The 16,785-nt window shown below is 34.3% G+C and overlaps 1 protein-coding gene across 1 annotated transcript; it reads right to left on the bottom strand.

The window, feature by feature from the left end:
* Window positions 1-13,865: 13,865 nt before the first annotated feature.
* LOC149390943 (putative WRKY transcription factor 17) lies at window positions 13,866-15,828 on the bottom strand. Its single transcript, XM_089619000.1, has 3 exons — window positions 14,957-15,828; window positions 14,443-14,568; window positions 13,866-14,336 (listed from the first exon to the last, which is right to left on the bottom strand). The coding sequence occupies exons 1-3, from the start codon at window positions 15,709-15,711 to the stop codon at window positions 14,129-14,131; spliced, it is 1,089 nt and encodes a 362-aa protein (XP_089475126.1). The 5' UTR covers window positions 15,712-15,828; the 3' UTR covers window positions 13,866-14,128.
* Between the last annotated feature and the right edge of the window lie 957 nt (window positions 15,829-16,785).

Genomic DNA, 16,785 nt, shown 5'->3' with positions numbered 1-16,785 from the left:
TGAAAAAGAAGATAGGAGAAGGAGATGAAGGAGACGATGACGATGAGAGAGAGGAGGGGGGTGCTCGGGCTCGGCCATTGATGGCGGCCAAATCCTCTTTTTTTTTTTCCTGAAGAGCAGTAAATATCGTCCAAATTTGTGGTGTGTGATGTTTAAATTCGTTTGTTAATGCATTTATGGAGTTTTAAATGCTCCATTGATTTATGCAAGGTAGTTATGGTCGAATTTTTTCTTTCCATTTTAATTTCGACGATGAAAATAATGGGCGGAAATAACAAAGGGCAATCTCGTCCAAATTTGACTGTTAATAAATGACATTGGATATTTACAGCTTATTAACGAAAGGTGGGCTAAAAAAAATTGCTTATTTTAGGGAGGCCATTTAACTTAATTACCCATGTTTTAATGCGTTGAATCCATATTGTGAAACACAACAAAATAAATTTATAATGTGACTCTTTAATCATAAGGGATGAAAACAAACAACATAAACAAAATAAAGAAAGAAAAATACAACTACAAATCGATAAAATAAAATAAAGATATGACTTCGAGGTTGAAAAAGTCAGGTAGTGAACCACATAACGCAATTGAGTATGCTGTAGCCACCGATCAACAACACGTAACATTAACGAGATCGACCGTTTTATAGTAGCCTCGAGAAAACCGTGTAGAATTAGAATTCACTTATAAGCCTACAGCCATCAACCCAATCATTAGCGATTGTTAGATTATGAAAAAAAAAAAAAATATATATATATATATATATATATATGTTATATTAGCAACTGACAATGACACACTTCAGCGATTTCATCACGTCTACACGCCTCATCCAACACGGGATCACAAGTGGCGGAATTGAAGTCAGGGAAGGCAAATTTGAGAAAAAAAAAATTAATGAGGGACAAATTTAAAACAAATCATATAAATTTGGGCTAAATATATATATATATATATATATAATATATATAATTTATGATAAAATTTGTAATTTTAAAAATTAAAGAGGGTATTGGTACACCTTGGTCTCTATGTGGCTCCGCCATTGATTAAAGATTGGTCTATACGTCTCTTTGGCGGTATAGAGAATGATAGTTTCTGCTATGATATTTACTGATGCAGAGTATATTTATATGAAATATGGAAAATTGCTAGGATTTAAATTTTTATTTCTTTAAAAACTAAATTCAAAATAAAGGACACGAAATATTTATAAAACCTTAATACTCAAAATTACAACACAAAAGCGGAAACAAACAAGGAAATTTAAAGTACAAATAAAAAATAGGGTGCTCTAGCTTATTAACCTTTTTAAAACTAAGAATTGTGAAATAGCCAACGTTTTCTTAATATTTGATAATTAGCCAAACTTTGATGTAATAAGATATAATTACCCTTATTTTTTCCCCTAATTCTTTGCCAAAAATAATTTAAATGAAAATAATTTATCTATACCTAAATACTCTCTCTCTCTCTCTCTCTCTCTCTCTCTCTCTCTCTCTCTCTCTCTCTCTCTCTTCGTCACATTTTTAGCCATAACGAAAGTTAAAAAAAAACAGCATCACAGTTAATAGTCGGTAATAACTGTTAATAGGTTTCTAGTAGAAATCTATTAACAGTTATTACCGACTATTAGTTGAAGCAGAAACCTATTAACAGTTATTAACGATTATTAACTGCGTTTTTTTTTTACTTTTTATGTTTTTGACCTTTGTCCATGGCTAAAAAATGTGACGAGATAGAGAGAGAGAGAGAGAGAGAGAGAGAGAGAGAAAGAGTGAACGTGAAAATAGAGAGAGAGAGAGAGAGAGAGTGAGTGAGATATATGAGATCCTAATAATTAGGGATTTTGAAAAATAAATTATATTTTATTAATTTCGAAAATAAATTATATTAACTAATTAATAAGGGTAAAAATTGTATAAACAATGTGCCACATCAGCAGAATTGCTAGAGTTCAAAAAAATCTGAAACATATGACAAAATGAAATTCTTAAGTTTGAATAGGCTTACTCAGTTACAAATCTCTAAAAAAACAAGGAAAGTTCCAAAATATAGAAGACCAAAATTGTAAAATATCACAAAATAAAATATAAAAAAGGGTTATTAAGTTATATAGCCACACGGATATAGTGGATTGAGATATAGCACACCTTTGGTTAATTTCTTGTAAATAACCAAGTAAATTTATTTACAAATTAATAAAAGCCTTATTTAACACAACCAAACATATATTTTAGGTAGTTAATAGGTTGCCACGTATGCAAGTTGGCTATTTACAAATTATTTACCAAAGGTTGGCTAATTTACAATTCCTATAGTTTAGGTGGCTTACGTAGCCAATTTTTTGTATAAAAAATGCAACAATTATCAACTTTGGGGCCACAAACTTGATTCACTATGTGTAAGTGTATCTAATTAAAGAGCCTCATTTTAGAGAGATTATTTTACGTAGAATTTTTATTACATTCGTGTTCAAGATGGATTTTCTTTACCAATATTTGTATATAGTATGGTTAACAAAAAATCTCCATTGTGAACTTCACTTCACTTTACTTGTATTACGATCTCCTTGTTGCTCATCTATATTTAAACTCTTATCAAACGTATTGATTGCGATCGTCTATCCACAAGGTAGCTTTTTTGTCGAATAATTGTTTTTTTTAATACTTATTTTTTTACCATTCATGTAATCTCTTTGTTTTTTAGTTTTAAAAAAAAAATGTAATCTCTTTGTTTTAATTGGCTTGTTTATGTATTTTTTTTAAATATAAATATATTTTTATTCATTTTTCTATTGCTTTTATATGTTAGATTTGGTCTATGTAATCTTGTAGAAAGATTATATTTTAAACTTATTTAATGTTTTACTAATTCTGTAAAAGATTTAGTTTAACTGAAAATAAGTTAAAACTAACTTAAGTTTAAGATGAACTAATGGTAAACCAGTTTGACTGACCACCGAAATATTGATTGATTTGTCAATACATAGCCAACTATTTGTAGGAAAAACTAATTTTTTTAGATATATTTTTTTTAATAAAATCTCATCGACCGGATTGAAACTGGCCGTTAAATTCAACAAGAAATAACACATAATTTGAACTGCTCATTTGAATACTAACCTCTTAAAATTCGGTAATTTCTTGATCGATTTGGCATGCCAACAATGTGTAAAACATCTTCGTGTGATTTGTCGTTTTATTGTAGTTGACCAATTTCTTTCTTGTTAACAAAAGTTATCAGAATGTCTACTATCGATTTGGCATGCCAGCAATGTGTTTCGTACAAGTGTGTAACATTCTTCTACTCTTGAGCTAGTTTTTCAGTATGAATTAAGCTCATACTTCTAACACAGTATCAGGGCCATACTTATTTTTTATGGTGGATAATTTATAGCGTTTCATTCCTACGAATTCCATATTCCAGTTGTTCGATCTTAGACATGAAGAGTATATCAAATGTTCCATATTAATTAGGTATTTGAACAGTGTGGTCATCGTAAGTATGTAGCATATCTTTGTCACTGCCCACACTTCTATCATAATTTACTCTTGAGGGAGAATTTTTCATTTCCTTGAATTTTTCGGTGTATTTATTCCGCCTTTTAGTTTATGTTCAATATGAGTGTCTAGTTTATGGATAAATTACACTGTCGCCCCTTCAACTATGACTCTGATAACGTTTCACTCCTTAAATTATGAAATCGTACATATCAGACCTTGAAATTCTACATCGCAACAAACTTAGTCCCTCTGTTAAAATTTACTTGACGATGTGAAATATTAGACTAAAGAAGTATTTTTTTTCTTCACTACTTTTTTTTGTTTTTTATATTATTATGGTTATATATAAATAATAATAATCAAATGTTATTATTAGTATATCTTTCTCCATGTTTTCATGATATACACAAAAACATATGTATACATATGCATAAACACACACATACAACTTTTTTTTTATAAAAATCGGTAAATTCACACAAACACACACATACATATTCTTTCCAAGAAAGACCAGCGTTTAGCTTTTAGCATATGTGATTCACACATCTCTTTGTATCTCTCTCTCTCTAGTCATCAAATCTTTCCAATCTACAACTCACCCAAACAAAAAAGAAATTTTTTTTATGAATCCATTGTCAGCTTTTAGCGAATCCAATCCATCTCCGTCGTCGACCAAGAAAAACCAAAAATAAAGAAATTCAAAATTTGACAGCGACGTAAATAAGCATAAAGAATTTGGGGGCGATAACTAACCGCTAGAGCAACATCGATATTGGCGAGGCCTTCCGATTCAATTATGTCGGCGTTGGTGAAGAGAATGAAGAGATTTATAGTCGATTCTCGGCAGCAAAGGCGATGATGTTTTTCTTGTTTTGGAAGTGAAAACTTGGGGACAGCGAGTTCGAGTATGGAAAAGGCAAGAAGATTGAGTTCATCGTGGTCGTCACTATAGAGAAAGAGATAATTTAAAGCTCTGTTGAAGAACCTCGTTGGTGAGAATGGGGCTGAGGGATTGGGGACAGAACAAATGAAAAAATATGAGGGATTTGATGGGGAAAATTTTGGGGATTTTGATTCAGTCCAATAATAGAACTCTATTGGAGATTTCTCTATGATTTTAAGCATCCTGGGTAATAAAATCAACAATAAATGAAGGAATAAATAAATAACAACACCTAATTTTTGTTTTTAGCAAGTTTAAATTAATAAGGGTATTAATGTAATTTCACTCAAATACCAATTCACGTGCTTGAAACGTGATCATTCCGTTTATAAAACTTGACAGAAGAAGATGTTTGTTACAATATAGGATTTCAATGTCTGTCGTGCACGATTTCAAAATTCAGGGGTTAAACGTTATCAACCTCATAGTTGAAGGAGCAATAGTGTAATTTATCCTTAGTTTATATACGTTTATGATGAGTTTGATTTTATTTTCGTTCTTTATGGTGAATATTTTTTTTTTAATGTAAAGTTTCTAACTGGGTCAAGACCTTTTATTTATGTTGTTATTATAATTATTATTATTACGTATTGCATATAGTTGCACCCTGCTCAACGTTTTATTTTATTTGAGTACGTCAAAGCATGTTCTGTCTTTCACATGGTTGAGTATAGTAGCGTTCCTGGGATTTTATCCCAACCTTTTTCAGGATATAAACTGGATTTGTCTCCTTGACACTTAAAAAAGTCTTTTTTTTTTCTTTATGGGAAAGAGGGTTTGAAAGTAAATAATTATAAACAATGAAGTGTATCACATTCTAACACTTCTTACATTTCTATTATTTTATTGAAACAAATTAAAAGAACAATGAGTTGTTGGATTCTCTTAGTAAAAAATAAACATATAATTATTGGACATGGTGTAGTTATTCTGCGTTGTCTATTATAGTTTTTTATTTACCAAATAACACTGGGATGTTTGTAGTTAACTAAATTAATGTATCAAGTTAAAGACAAATCTAGAAAGAAAAAAAACATTAGAGCTTAGTACTGTTAAGTTGCTAAACATTGCACTATGCATGCAATGAAATCCAATGAGCAAAATTGATGTTCGGTTTGAACAAAATATCCAGTCAAATAGAGATGTTCATAGACTTTAGTATAAAGGTACAAAATCTTGTGAATGAAATTAGAATTGGAAGATAGTGGTCCCAATCTTAAATGAAAATATTCCAATTATCGAGTGATCATAGATGTTTTTGAGTTATTATATGTCAATCCTTTATTGAATGATTTCACTTGGCCTTTTATTTATTTTTTTTTTGCCTTTTCACTTTTGTGTCTCAAATTGTCGGCAGTCAACTTGTATTTATTTTAAATTTTTCCTGTTCCCTATTTTTTATGATGGGACTGTGACTTTCATTTAGAATTTGTATTAGCTTCGTTTGGACTCAGAAGTGGGCCTAGAATGGGTCAACAATCTGTGTATCATCGGCCCATTTCAATATCCGAAATGGTACAAACGGTCATGATAAGTGACCAATAATGCAAACAGACTCTAATGCAAATCACTTGGCTAATGAAAGAAGAAACACACAAAAAAAAAACAAAATCTATTGGCACTGGTATTTTTTGGGAAATTGCACGTCTACTAACATTTCATAATCCATTTCTGGATTTTCCACTAAAATCATAATTTGGACAAATCTATTAGTTGACCAAGTGTACAAATACTATTTTGCCCTCCCTTTTACTTTGTATTTCGTTCGCTCTTTTTTTCTTCTCATCTCCCACTTCAACTATGAAAGCAACGCATCCAAAATTTAGTGGGTGAGTCTTATCTAGAATTTTTCCTCCTCGACTCTTGGAACAAACAACTTCCGACGAGGATAGTCTTATGACTCTTATCTTCGGTCGAAACCGTGTCTTTCTCATTTTTCCTTCTCTGACCGCTCTTGTTCCTCAAGAACCAAGAAATCGAAATAAAAAATACTCAAGCAAGGATTCCAAAATTGCATTTCAAATTTTCGGATATAGATGAATAAGAACATATTTGTGGCTTTACCTTGAGCCGAGGAAATCCATCAATATCTTATCTCCGACCCTCTTTGTCTCGATCTCCGACTCCCACTTCTTTTTCCTCGTCTTTAAACCATGAAAAATCATAGTCACGAAGTCGGTGAGTTGTATGAAAAATTCCGGCCAAACCTCTTTTGTTTCTCATTGATTCATTATCTTCTTCATTAACTAAGCTCTCTCTCTCTCTCTCTCTCTCTCTCTCTCTCTCTCTCTCTATATATATATATATATATATATATCTATCTATATATCATTATTTCTCTTTCTCACGTCTCCTCTAGACTCAAGTCGTAACCTCGAAATAGAGACGAAGCTCTGGCGTCGTCCTCAATCTATGTCTCTCGCACTCCATCACTCCATTTCTCTCTCTTCCCCGTTCGTTTGGGTTTTCTCAAGAGCGTAACATTGCTCTGCATTTATTTTTCCTTGAATGAGTGAGTATGTCAAATGGAAAAGAGATAAGGATGGCTTATGTCGGTTTGGTACAAGAGTGGATTTTTTTAACGGAATAATCTCATTAACATACAGACTCAGCTAAAGCCATATAAAGATTCTGGGCAGAGGCCGATAACTCATACACACACATGATCAGTCTGATATGCTAATGACTAGTAGAAGACAAGCAAAATCGGTACAAATGGGGATGAGATGATATTTGCAATCTAAAACATGTAACTCATCAAGAGCACTCTCGGACCCCTTCAAAAGAGATCTTATGCGATTCCTCAAGCGAGCATAGAGCAATGCCTAAAAGAAGCCAACATTGAACGCTCGAGGCACTCTGGCCTGACAAGAGCCTAGACAGTAGGTACTCTAAACCCACACCTTTTTTTCGATAACCATCCCACTCTGTCTAACTCTAAATCCAAACCAACACCACTGGGCACTAACACAGCTAAACTAAACCAACCATAAATAGGAACTGGAATCAACAACATTCAGAAAAATGAAACAACTACGCTTAATACTAAATTGAAAAAATCAAAATCATAAATAAAATTGAAACAACTACGCTTAATACTAAACTGAAAAAAGCAAAACCATAACTAAAATTGAAACAACTTCACACCCACCACCCTTGCCACCTCCGACCTAAAACCCTCCCCCATACTTTTTGAGCCTCACCACTCCAAACACTCCCCGACCAAAGAAGAAAGCAGAGCCCACCGCTCCGGTCTTCCATTTTGGCAAGAACCACACCTCAACAACCGGAGACCGAGGCCGTCGGAACTCGAGGTACAGAACCGCAGCGCCGTAAGGGAATGGATACTCCTTGTCCGGACGAGCCACATCGGATACGAGACCACCGGTCTGACAAACTCCCGTCATCGGATCGAAAAAAATGAAGATCTCTCAGATCTCGGATTTGTGTGTTCGACGTTGAGCTTTGTCTTAAAGCTACGCACGCCAAGCCACCGGGTGAAACGTCGGTCATCGTGAAAGATGAAAAATCAAAACCTCATGTAACAAAATATTTTGCAATGTAAAAAGAGGTACCTCATGTAACCAAATGGATTATATTGCAGATTTGGATATTGTAGATGAAGATGACCGTCGCAAAAACAACGGTCTCTCATCGCCTTTCAGTATAGTGCATAATCCCATAGACTCAAATTTGGGTATGCACTTGTACGCTCATACCCGCAAAGGCAGTAGAACGGCTTCCAGACGAACCTTCTTGATCTTCGATGGGATACTTGGGGTCTTCGCTTTTTTCACAAAGTTCTTCACGGCAACCATGAAGTGATCCCATACAACATTTTCCCAGGGGAATCTGTTGAATGTGCACGGATCATCAACCATATTTATATATGATTTATTCTTCATGGCAACTGGCCATTGGCTCGAGAGAAGCACATTGTATAGAAAGTGAAGAAGAAGAAACTGGACTCGCTTCTCATCGTGCTTTCAGTCCTTGTTGTCCTTAATAAGTGCCGCAATGTTGCCCCGGGTGGCAAGTGCCCATTTCTTGAACGTGTCAACGAATAGGCCCTCAGGTACTATCTCGTCATATTCGTTGGCCGTCGCGTTGTATGAGTCATCTATTTGCAGGCCTGTGATCTCGCTGAAATGTTCCCTAATGAACTCCCTAGGGACGCCGCCGATCTCTATTAGTAATCTATCGTCGAATTTGGGAACTCCCTCGAAGTAACCCGTCCTCAGCATAAGGTTATTGATTATCTTTGAGGATGAGGTTATCAAAGGTATATCCAAAAAATGCCCAAACCACGACTCTATGAACATGTCTGCTTCTTCCTTAGACATCGCGACTTCTTCTTTAAACGACATGACGTTCCCATGGAAGTTAAAGTTGAGTCCTCTGAAACGTATTGAATCCAATCATATACATCCAACAATAAGATAACTAAATTAGTTATATTTTACATGATTTAGTTACATATTTGTTATATACTTTGCTCTAAACTTGGCACTAATAAATAAATATTAGTTACATATTGGTAACTAAATTATGTGTTTTAGTTACATGTTTGTAACTAAAATCTGTGTTTTTGTTACATGTTTGTAACTAATACACATAATTTAGTTACATATATGTAACTAAATTACTACGTAACAAATTCGAGCATGGATGTTCAGAATCAAAAGATTTTTTTCAAAGTTGTATTGACAAACAAATCAGTTAATGATAAAGATTTAGACTTTATTATGTCTACATTCCAATTTCAACACCAATGAGACCGATCCAAACATGTAACTAAACAAATTCGACTAAACTCACCGAAATTGGGTTTCTCTGCCTTCGACTCAACACAAAGTCATTCACGTCGCAAGGGGAATCAGAATCTTTATCGTGGTTGTTTCTTGGACGCTTTGCATTGGGCTAGGCGGTGGTTTCCTAGGACGTCTCAACGGTCGGTTTTAGGGGAGTACTGGGAAGATGGAGGGAAGCGGTAGAAATGATAGAAAGAAATGAAAAGTCATGGGTAATGAGTATTTATAAGGAAATGGTTGGAAAAAAATAAATGAAAAAGAGTGAAATAATGAAGAGGAGGGCATTTATGTAATTGTACACTACCGATTCAAATGAAGAGTATTAGATGTGCCATTTTTTTTTAAATAATATAGTTATCTGTTCAATGGCACTAATTTACTCCAACTCATAGCAATTTCTAAAAAATTGTACAGGCCTTCAGAGAAGAAGAGTTAAACTTTCGGAAACGTATTTGTGTCTGATTCATAAAGAATGAAAAATACGCACACGTTCACTATATAAGAAATTATATTATCACAGGTATCAAAAGGGTGAGAATAGTTTGGCTTGGTCCTTGTTTCCAGTAGTAATCCTGGCCTAAGCTAGACAAAAATGTTAAAAATAAAAATTACACGAGCCGAGTATAATGTCACAAATACAATATTAGGGGGTAAAAGTAATATTTGTAAAGGGATGAGTTGTAACATCTGTAAATGACATGGGTTAAAAAAAATATATGCAAAATAACTATTTGAAACTAATTAGCTAGCAAAATCATCAAAGTTACATCATCAAAATTGTTTTTACACTATGGTTAAAAACTTTGACGACTTATATAAGCAATTTCAAAAAGTAAATCATAGAGTAAAAAAAAAAAGTATTGAAACTCGATACTTACACATTTTTGTTATTTCTATAACTTTAGACAAACTTTAACTATTTTTTAAAATTATTAATTTCAATTGGTTATTTAATTATGGGAGTTAGATAACATTAATAAAATCCAAAACATATGCATATTTCTTGGTAAAACACATTACAAAAAGTAAACTCCTTGTTGAAACATTTTTAAGGACAATGCACACAATTGGGAGGGATAAACCCTTGGTGAAGGAAAACAAGTGTAGTTGAAAATTAAATAAGGAACTCTTACATGCTAGCGCTACTACGTGAAGAATGAAAAGCTCTGTTCTTTTATAACGTAGCAAAATGGTTCGCAATAAAATTGTCATTATTCGTCATTTTACCGATTGAGCTAAAGTGTGGGGCAACATTTTTTGGTCTCACTACTTTATTAGTTGAACTCTTTTTCTCATGTTTTAAGGAGTAAATTTGTTAAAATTTCATTGCGCAGAGAGAGAGAGAGAGAGCGAGAGAGAGTTATTAAACAACACTTGGATCAATTCTCATATGTATGATCATCATTGTGACTTCCATGCGTGCATAGTAACAAGTTATTAAACAACACATCCAATCGAAATATTTTCAGGTCGTGTATAGGTTATCTGCACATAATTCTTCCACTAAGCGAATCTATACTCTTCTTCACATATGTGATTATGAGTCTAGCTCATGCATAGACTAATTTATCGATCTAGGTAGAGAACGTCAGTGTTTTTCACATGTTAGATCTCGTCCCTATATCATGTAAAGATTTAATGTTCCTCAATTCATGTTATAATAATCACATCCAACTAGTGGTTAAGTGTGGAAAAGAATCACTACTATTGTACTCAAAATAATGACTAACCGAAGAGCTTGGGACAATGAGTCACACGATCTTGGTTCTTAACTCGTACAAGTTTTGGAGAGATTATAATTATATAACTCACGGCATACTGAAGTCTGTTCAATCATTAGGTGTTGTTTAGGAGACTAAAATGATAAATTTCAATTTATTAGTGTATTTTTGTGTACTTATAAATGCTATGATGATTAGAATATAACATAGTTATTCGACTTGAGAGAGAGGGGAAACATACAGAAACTACCATGAACGATTGTACTGCAAAGTTTGTCTTAGTTTTAGTAAATTTGATCTTCAAGGCTGGATGTTGGCCACATTGCCAAGCCAGATCATAAATATTATATTTACTATTTTATAATCATTGTTAGGTGATTATTCTTGGGTTTATTGTGAATCATTTCGGGGAGTTTGAATTTCTTGAGTAAAATACACATTAATAAATAAATAACTATATAAAATAAACAGATCATTTCATATTCGTCATCATTTTGAGAGCTATAGGTTTATTAGAAATGTGAAATTAGAGTTGTCTTTCATAACTACCACACCATTGCTAACAACATCATTCATCAATTTTTTTTCAATGATCATTTATCATTTCTCGAATTCTGCATCAACCAGTGGGTCCCCCCCCCCCCAGCCCAAAAATTTGGGCAAAAAATTTTAATTTTTTTTTCAACCTTAATTTTTTTTTTGCCCCCATATCTTTTTAATTCTGGGTCCGCCACTGCTTCTATCAACACGCGTGATCCAATAAAACTTCAGGTATTAGGTTGTGTTTGGTAGTTAACTCAAAAAGTTTTTGTTTTCTATTTTCTAATTTTTGTAGTTGTACTGAAAAATTATTTTGCAGTTGTTTTCAAAAGGCTGTTTGGTACAGTTTTCATTTTTGTTTTTGAGAAATTGAAAAAAGTGTTTGGTACAGTTTTCATTTTTGTTTTTGAAAAAAATGAAAAGAGAAAATGAGGAGAATGAGGAGAGAAGAGAAGAAATTTTTTTTCCAAAAACACATTTTATTTGTTTTCAGTTTTCTTTACTCTTTTACAAAACAACTTCAAAATTTTTTGAAATTTTTTTCCAAAAACTTAAACCAAACATAACTTTCACTTTTTGTTTTCAATTTTTTCCACTTAAAAACTCAAAAACTGTTTTTGAGATGAATACCAAACGTGACCTAAAGAATTTGGTTTCAAATACCACAAATTTCCCAGGCAACGGTAAGATTTCGAGTATTTTCAGCAAATATCTTCATTTTTTGCAAATGCCGCGAAAATTCAACAAATACTGCAAACAATTTTGCAAATACCGCAAATATTTTTATCAAAATTTGAAAATTCCGCAAATTTTTTTTTGCAAATTTCACAGATACTTCATATTTTTTATATGAATTAATTTATATAATAAATTGTGATAAACTTTCGACACTTACAACGATATATCACGTAAGTTAAGCGATAAACTAGTAAAATTATAGTCACAGTATGATAACGGTAACGGTAGGATGCACAAAGTTAAGGTTCCGCGAAGCCAAATATCTACAATACACTATTGATGCTTCATTTAGAAATCTTTCTATTCATGAGAAAATAACTTTTTTATAACGCAAAAGATTTTCCCACGTTTTGAAACCCAACATTAGTCATCAATACTGAACCCAGAAAGGTCAACGAGGAACCCCTCTAATAGGGTGTTGATATTTTTTTTTAATATATAATGAAATTCCCTAATTCAGGATTAAGACAACTATTGTATCAAAAAAGTCTTCAGATAATTTTGGCGTCGTGGGTGTCACAACTGGGAAATAGTTCCGTAAGATGACTTGAAAGCGATACATACTATTTTTTTCAATCAACGATTATCTTGACTTTCTGTTTAAATATATAAAATGATGCCTAAATATTGTCTATTGTCACATAACATATCGTTAGTCCAATTGAACTTAGAAAGTGGGACTTGGTCTAAAATGCAATGATATTCGAACAATGATCGTTAGTCCAATTGAACTTTGGAAAGTGGGACTTGGTCTAAAATGAAATGATATTTGAACAATGATTAGAGTTAGACAGGCAAATAAGAATGTGCATCACTGATAGAAAGACAAATCTTGATAATTAATTTTCTTCTTCCCCTTCCACCCTCTGCAACAAAAGAAAAATATGCATATAATTATTTGTGACTATTTACCTGATTTGTTTACTATGGCAATATAGACATTTGCGTTTCCACTTAAAATAATTCAATTATGAGTGTTTCCAAAGAGAACAATCTGTAAAATTTTAACTAATTAATCGTATCTATTTGGGGTTTTGGAAGAAGCAACGTGCGTTTGTCACGGCATTTGCACATACAATAATAGCAAAGTTGACTTTGAATTTACTCAATTAATGTTCATGCGTGTTCTTCAACTAAACAATATTTCTGTGTGTGAAATGAGATTTCTTCATTCATGTCGAACCTACTTGCCAGGTCGGTGTTAGGGCGGGCGGCCATTGACTTTTATACAACTTGTGAATCAAAAGTCATAAATGGGCAAATATTAAAATAAATAAATAAATCAATAAAGTCTTCCATATCTCTTGTGGACAGTTGACTGCTCATCTCCTCGCAAATTAATTTAATACCCATCTACCAATTAAATAGCAATTAATTCGGTCACAATCGCAATTATTGGCCAACCAGACCAAAAATAAAATTAGAAAAAAAGTCCCAACACCACAAACCTTTTATTTTGTTTTTTTTTTTTTTTATATTAAAACGACTTGAATTATTCCCACTTCTCCAAATTGAGTAAAATAAATGGGGTCGATTAGTGATATACTTTAAAAAAGTATTTCAATTGACAATACGAATATATCAAACAAAAAGACATATCTGAGCTAAAAATAGTCCAATGAATTCAGTCTCACGTAAAGTTAATGAACACCCAAAATATTGAATTAAGAAACTTTTCATCCGTTTTTTTTTTTTTTTTTCTTTTTTTGCATATTTATATCTCTAAACCAATTTACATCCAACACCTGTCCGTCCCCACAATTCTCGTCTCCCAACTACTCAAATATTTAATAATTAAATAAAAGAAAGAAAGAAAGAAAAAAGTCCACTATGTCATGTCATTATCCAACGCCCTCTACACGGCTACCCTCGGGTTGACTCGAAAACCAAGGAAACCCCACCACCGGCACTGACAGCTGGCAAGACCGGCGCGTGTTCTGACGCCATCGAGTGCTGCGCGTGGCGGTGCTCTCCCTCGTACGTTACGATGAGCATCGCCGGATCGTCCGGCGCTCTCTCCACGTGCTTCCTCGCCGGACAACCCCTCATCGAGCTACACTTGTAATATCCTCTGCAAATAAACGACGTGTCGTTTCTCATCAGCGACATGGAAAAAAAAGGACAAAACATTTTTTTTCTAAATTTAAATTAATTTATTAATTGTTTTGGTTGCGAACCTGGGATAAGGTGAGCCTTTGATGGGCTTCTGTCCGTATTTCCTCCAAGAGTACTCGTCTTGTGGAATATCAGCGATTTTTGAGCTGATCGCAGGGACTCTGATCGTCTTCTTCACGCGATTTTTCCTGAATAAATATTTAAAGAAAATTACAGTTATTAGCGAGCTATACGATTTTGTTTTTTTGTCCATTAGCTATAAGCGTGTTTTTCTATAAATAAATAAAAAAAAGTGAGACGGTCAAAGTCGCCGACTCAGAAACTTTTAGGAAATGACCAAACTGTCCAGAGGAGTAGGGTCGTTGTCGCGCATGCCTCGTCAATTAATGACCTAAAAATCTAACCAGAGTTGACTCGGTATTCGATGATAGCTCACTCGCTCCTACCGAGTTGAGCGACTCGGCGAGTTATGAATAAATAATGAAACAGACTGATTCGCCTAGTCAAAGATCAGAACAGTGCGCCTAAGAAGCTAAATTGCGCCGTGGAGGCGTAGATTTAGAAAACTGAAATTACCTTCTCTTCGAGCAGTGGCACTTTCCGGAGGCGGAAGCGGAGCCGGAGATCTTCCCGGAGGCTTCGCCTGAGGGATCGTGCTCGTGACACCTCTTCTTGTACGGCGCACCGGCAGAGAGCGGCGGTTTTCCTCCTCCGCCGCCGGTGAGGAAGATCGATCCCTGTTTCCCGTTTGAGACGCTTCCGTCGCCGGTGATCGCGGACGACATAAACGACGAGCTCGACGAGACGCTAAACTCGAGCTCAGACACCACGTTTCCTTTGAGAACGTTTTGGTGTTGGTGGTGGTGATGGTGAAGGGTGTTTGGCTTGGTGAAGTCAAGCGTTAGGGTCTGGCTCTGGCTCTGCGGCGGGGCGTAGCTCACCGGCGCGACGATAACCGTCGCCGGCGGAGGAGGAGGCGGAGGAGCTAGGGTAAACTGGGGGTTTAGAGCAGGGTGAGATCCGGAGGAAGAGGACGAGGAAGGAGGAGAGGCGTTAATGGCGGCGACGGAGATCGGAGCGCGGCGGAATCGGGCGTGGCCGGTACGGTTGAGGAGAGAGATGACCTTCCGGAACTTGGACACCGTGGCATCGGTGAGATCGGTGCAATCCGCCACGGACGGAGACGGTGCGTGGCTCTGATTGCTGTGGTGGTGGTGAGAGAGGACTCGGATCAGATGTTCCATGCTCTTCAGACCTTGGTTCGCTGCTTCTTGGATCGCCTTCTGGTCGTCCTTTATCTTCGGGAAGCCCGCCATGAGCTCCACCGCCATTGATGGACAACAGAGAGAAGTGGAGAGGGAGAGAGAGAGAGAGAGAGAGTCTCTGTAGTCTGTAAAGAAAATGAAGAAGAAGAAGAAGAAGAGGGAGTTTTTTTTAAGAGAGAGGGTTGGGAAATGATATATAAGAAGGAAAGGAAAGGAGAGGAGGGGATGACCGGTGACCGGCTGAGGAGGTCAGTTTTGGAAAAACGAGAGTTGTGTGAGCGAGAGTCAAAGTTGTTATCTTATATTTGAGTTTGAAGATTTCTTATTGGGAATCGTGAGGAGTAAATAGAGAGAATCCGAGGATTATTGTTTTTTCTCTTTTCTTTTTTCTTTTTTCTTTTTCTTTTCAATGCTTTTGAAAGTGCGTGGGTCCTACGCGTCTATGAAAAAATCAAAGCGGAGTACGTTTATTTATTTATTTTTTTAGTTTTTGAAGTAAGGAGTACGTTTATTTTGTTTTTATTTAGTTTAATTTTTTTTTTAACGAAAAGAAAGAGGGAAAAAAGAAATCAGAGTTTCATATATTATAAAATTTTAGTGCATTTTAAAAAACATGTTTGATTATAATATTTAGAAAACAAATTTAGAATCATGTTTCTTTTTATTTGAAATTGTTTAGAAAACATAAAAAATAATAATAATAAAATGTTTTCTATTTTATTTCTCTTATATTTTAAATTAAACTATAAAACAATTAAATGTAAAACATAACCAAATAACATTTTAAAATATTCTGAAAGGTAATTCTAAATCTATTTTTTAAATTAAAATTATAATCAGAAAACAAAATTTAAAACAAAAAACAAATATAGAATATTAAACCAAACCGCCCTTAGTTTTGTTTTTTATCCCAAATATCGATATTCAAAGTTGCTAATATGTTTGTTGCTTGACAAAAAGTTTCAAGTCCTCTTTACTTTATTTATGTGCCAAAGTGCCTACCTTTGTCTTAGTTTTCTATTCACTCAAATTTACAAGCAAGTTGGTGATTCATATATTCTCTGGCTATTCTGTTTGAATTATACTGGTCGAAAAGAAGTGCAAAATCCTTTTTTCTTTTAAGATTAATGCTAAATTTTA

Source organism: Urtica dioica, chromosome 7 (genome assembly GCF_054948205.1).
Source record: "Urtica dioica subsp. dioica isolate 48M chromosome 7, U.dioica_male_clone48M_v1_H2, whole genome shotgun sequence".
NCBI classification, from domain to species: Eukaryota; Viridiplantae; Streptophyta; class Magnoliopsida; order Rosales; family Urticaceae; genus Urtica; species Urtica dioica.
The sequence above is the reverse complement of the archived record's forward strand: the minus strand, read 5'-3'. Positions and strand labels throughout refer to the sequence as shown.

Coding starts and splice junctions, on each gene's coding strand:
- LOC149390943 (XM_089619000.1), bottom strand. CDS start 15,711: ATGGCGGTGGAGCTCATGGCGGGCTTCCCGAAGATAAAGGACGACCAG. Junction 14,569..14,956: donor TGCCACTGCTCGAAGAGAAG/GTAATTTCAGTT, acceptor ATATTTATTCAG/GAAAAATCGCGTGAAGAAGA. Junction 14,337..14,442: donor AAAGGCTCACCTTATCCCAG/GTTCGCAACCAA, acceptor GTTTATTTGCAG/AGGATATTACAAGTGTAGCT.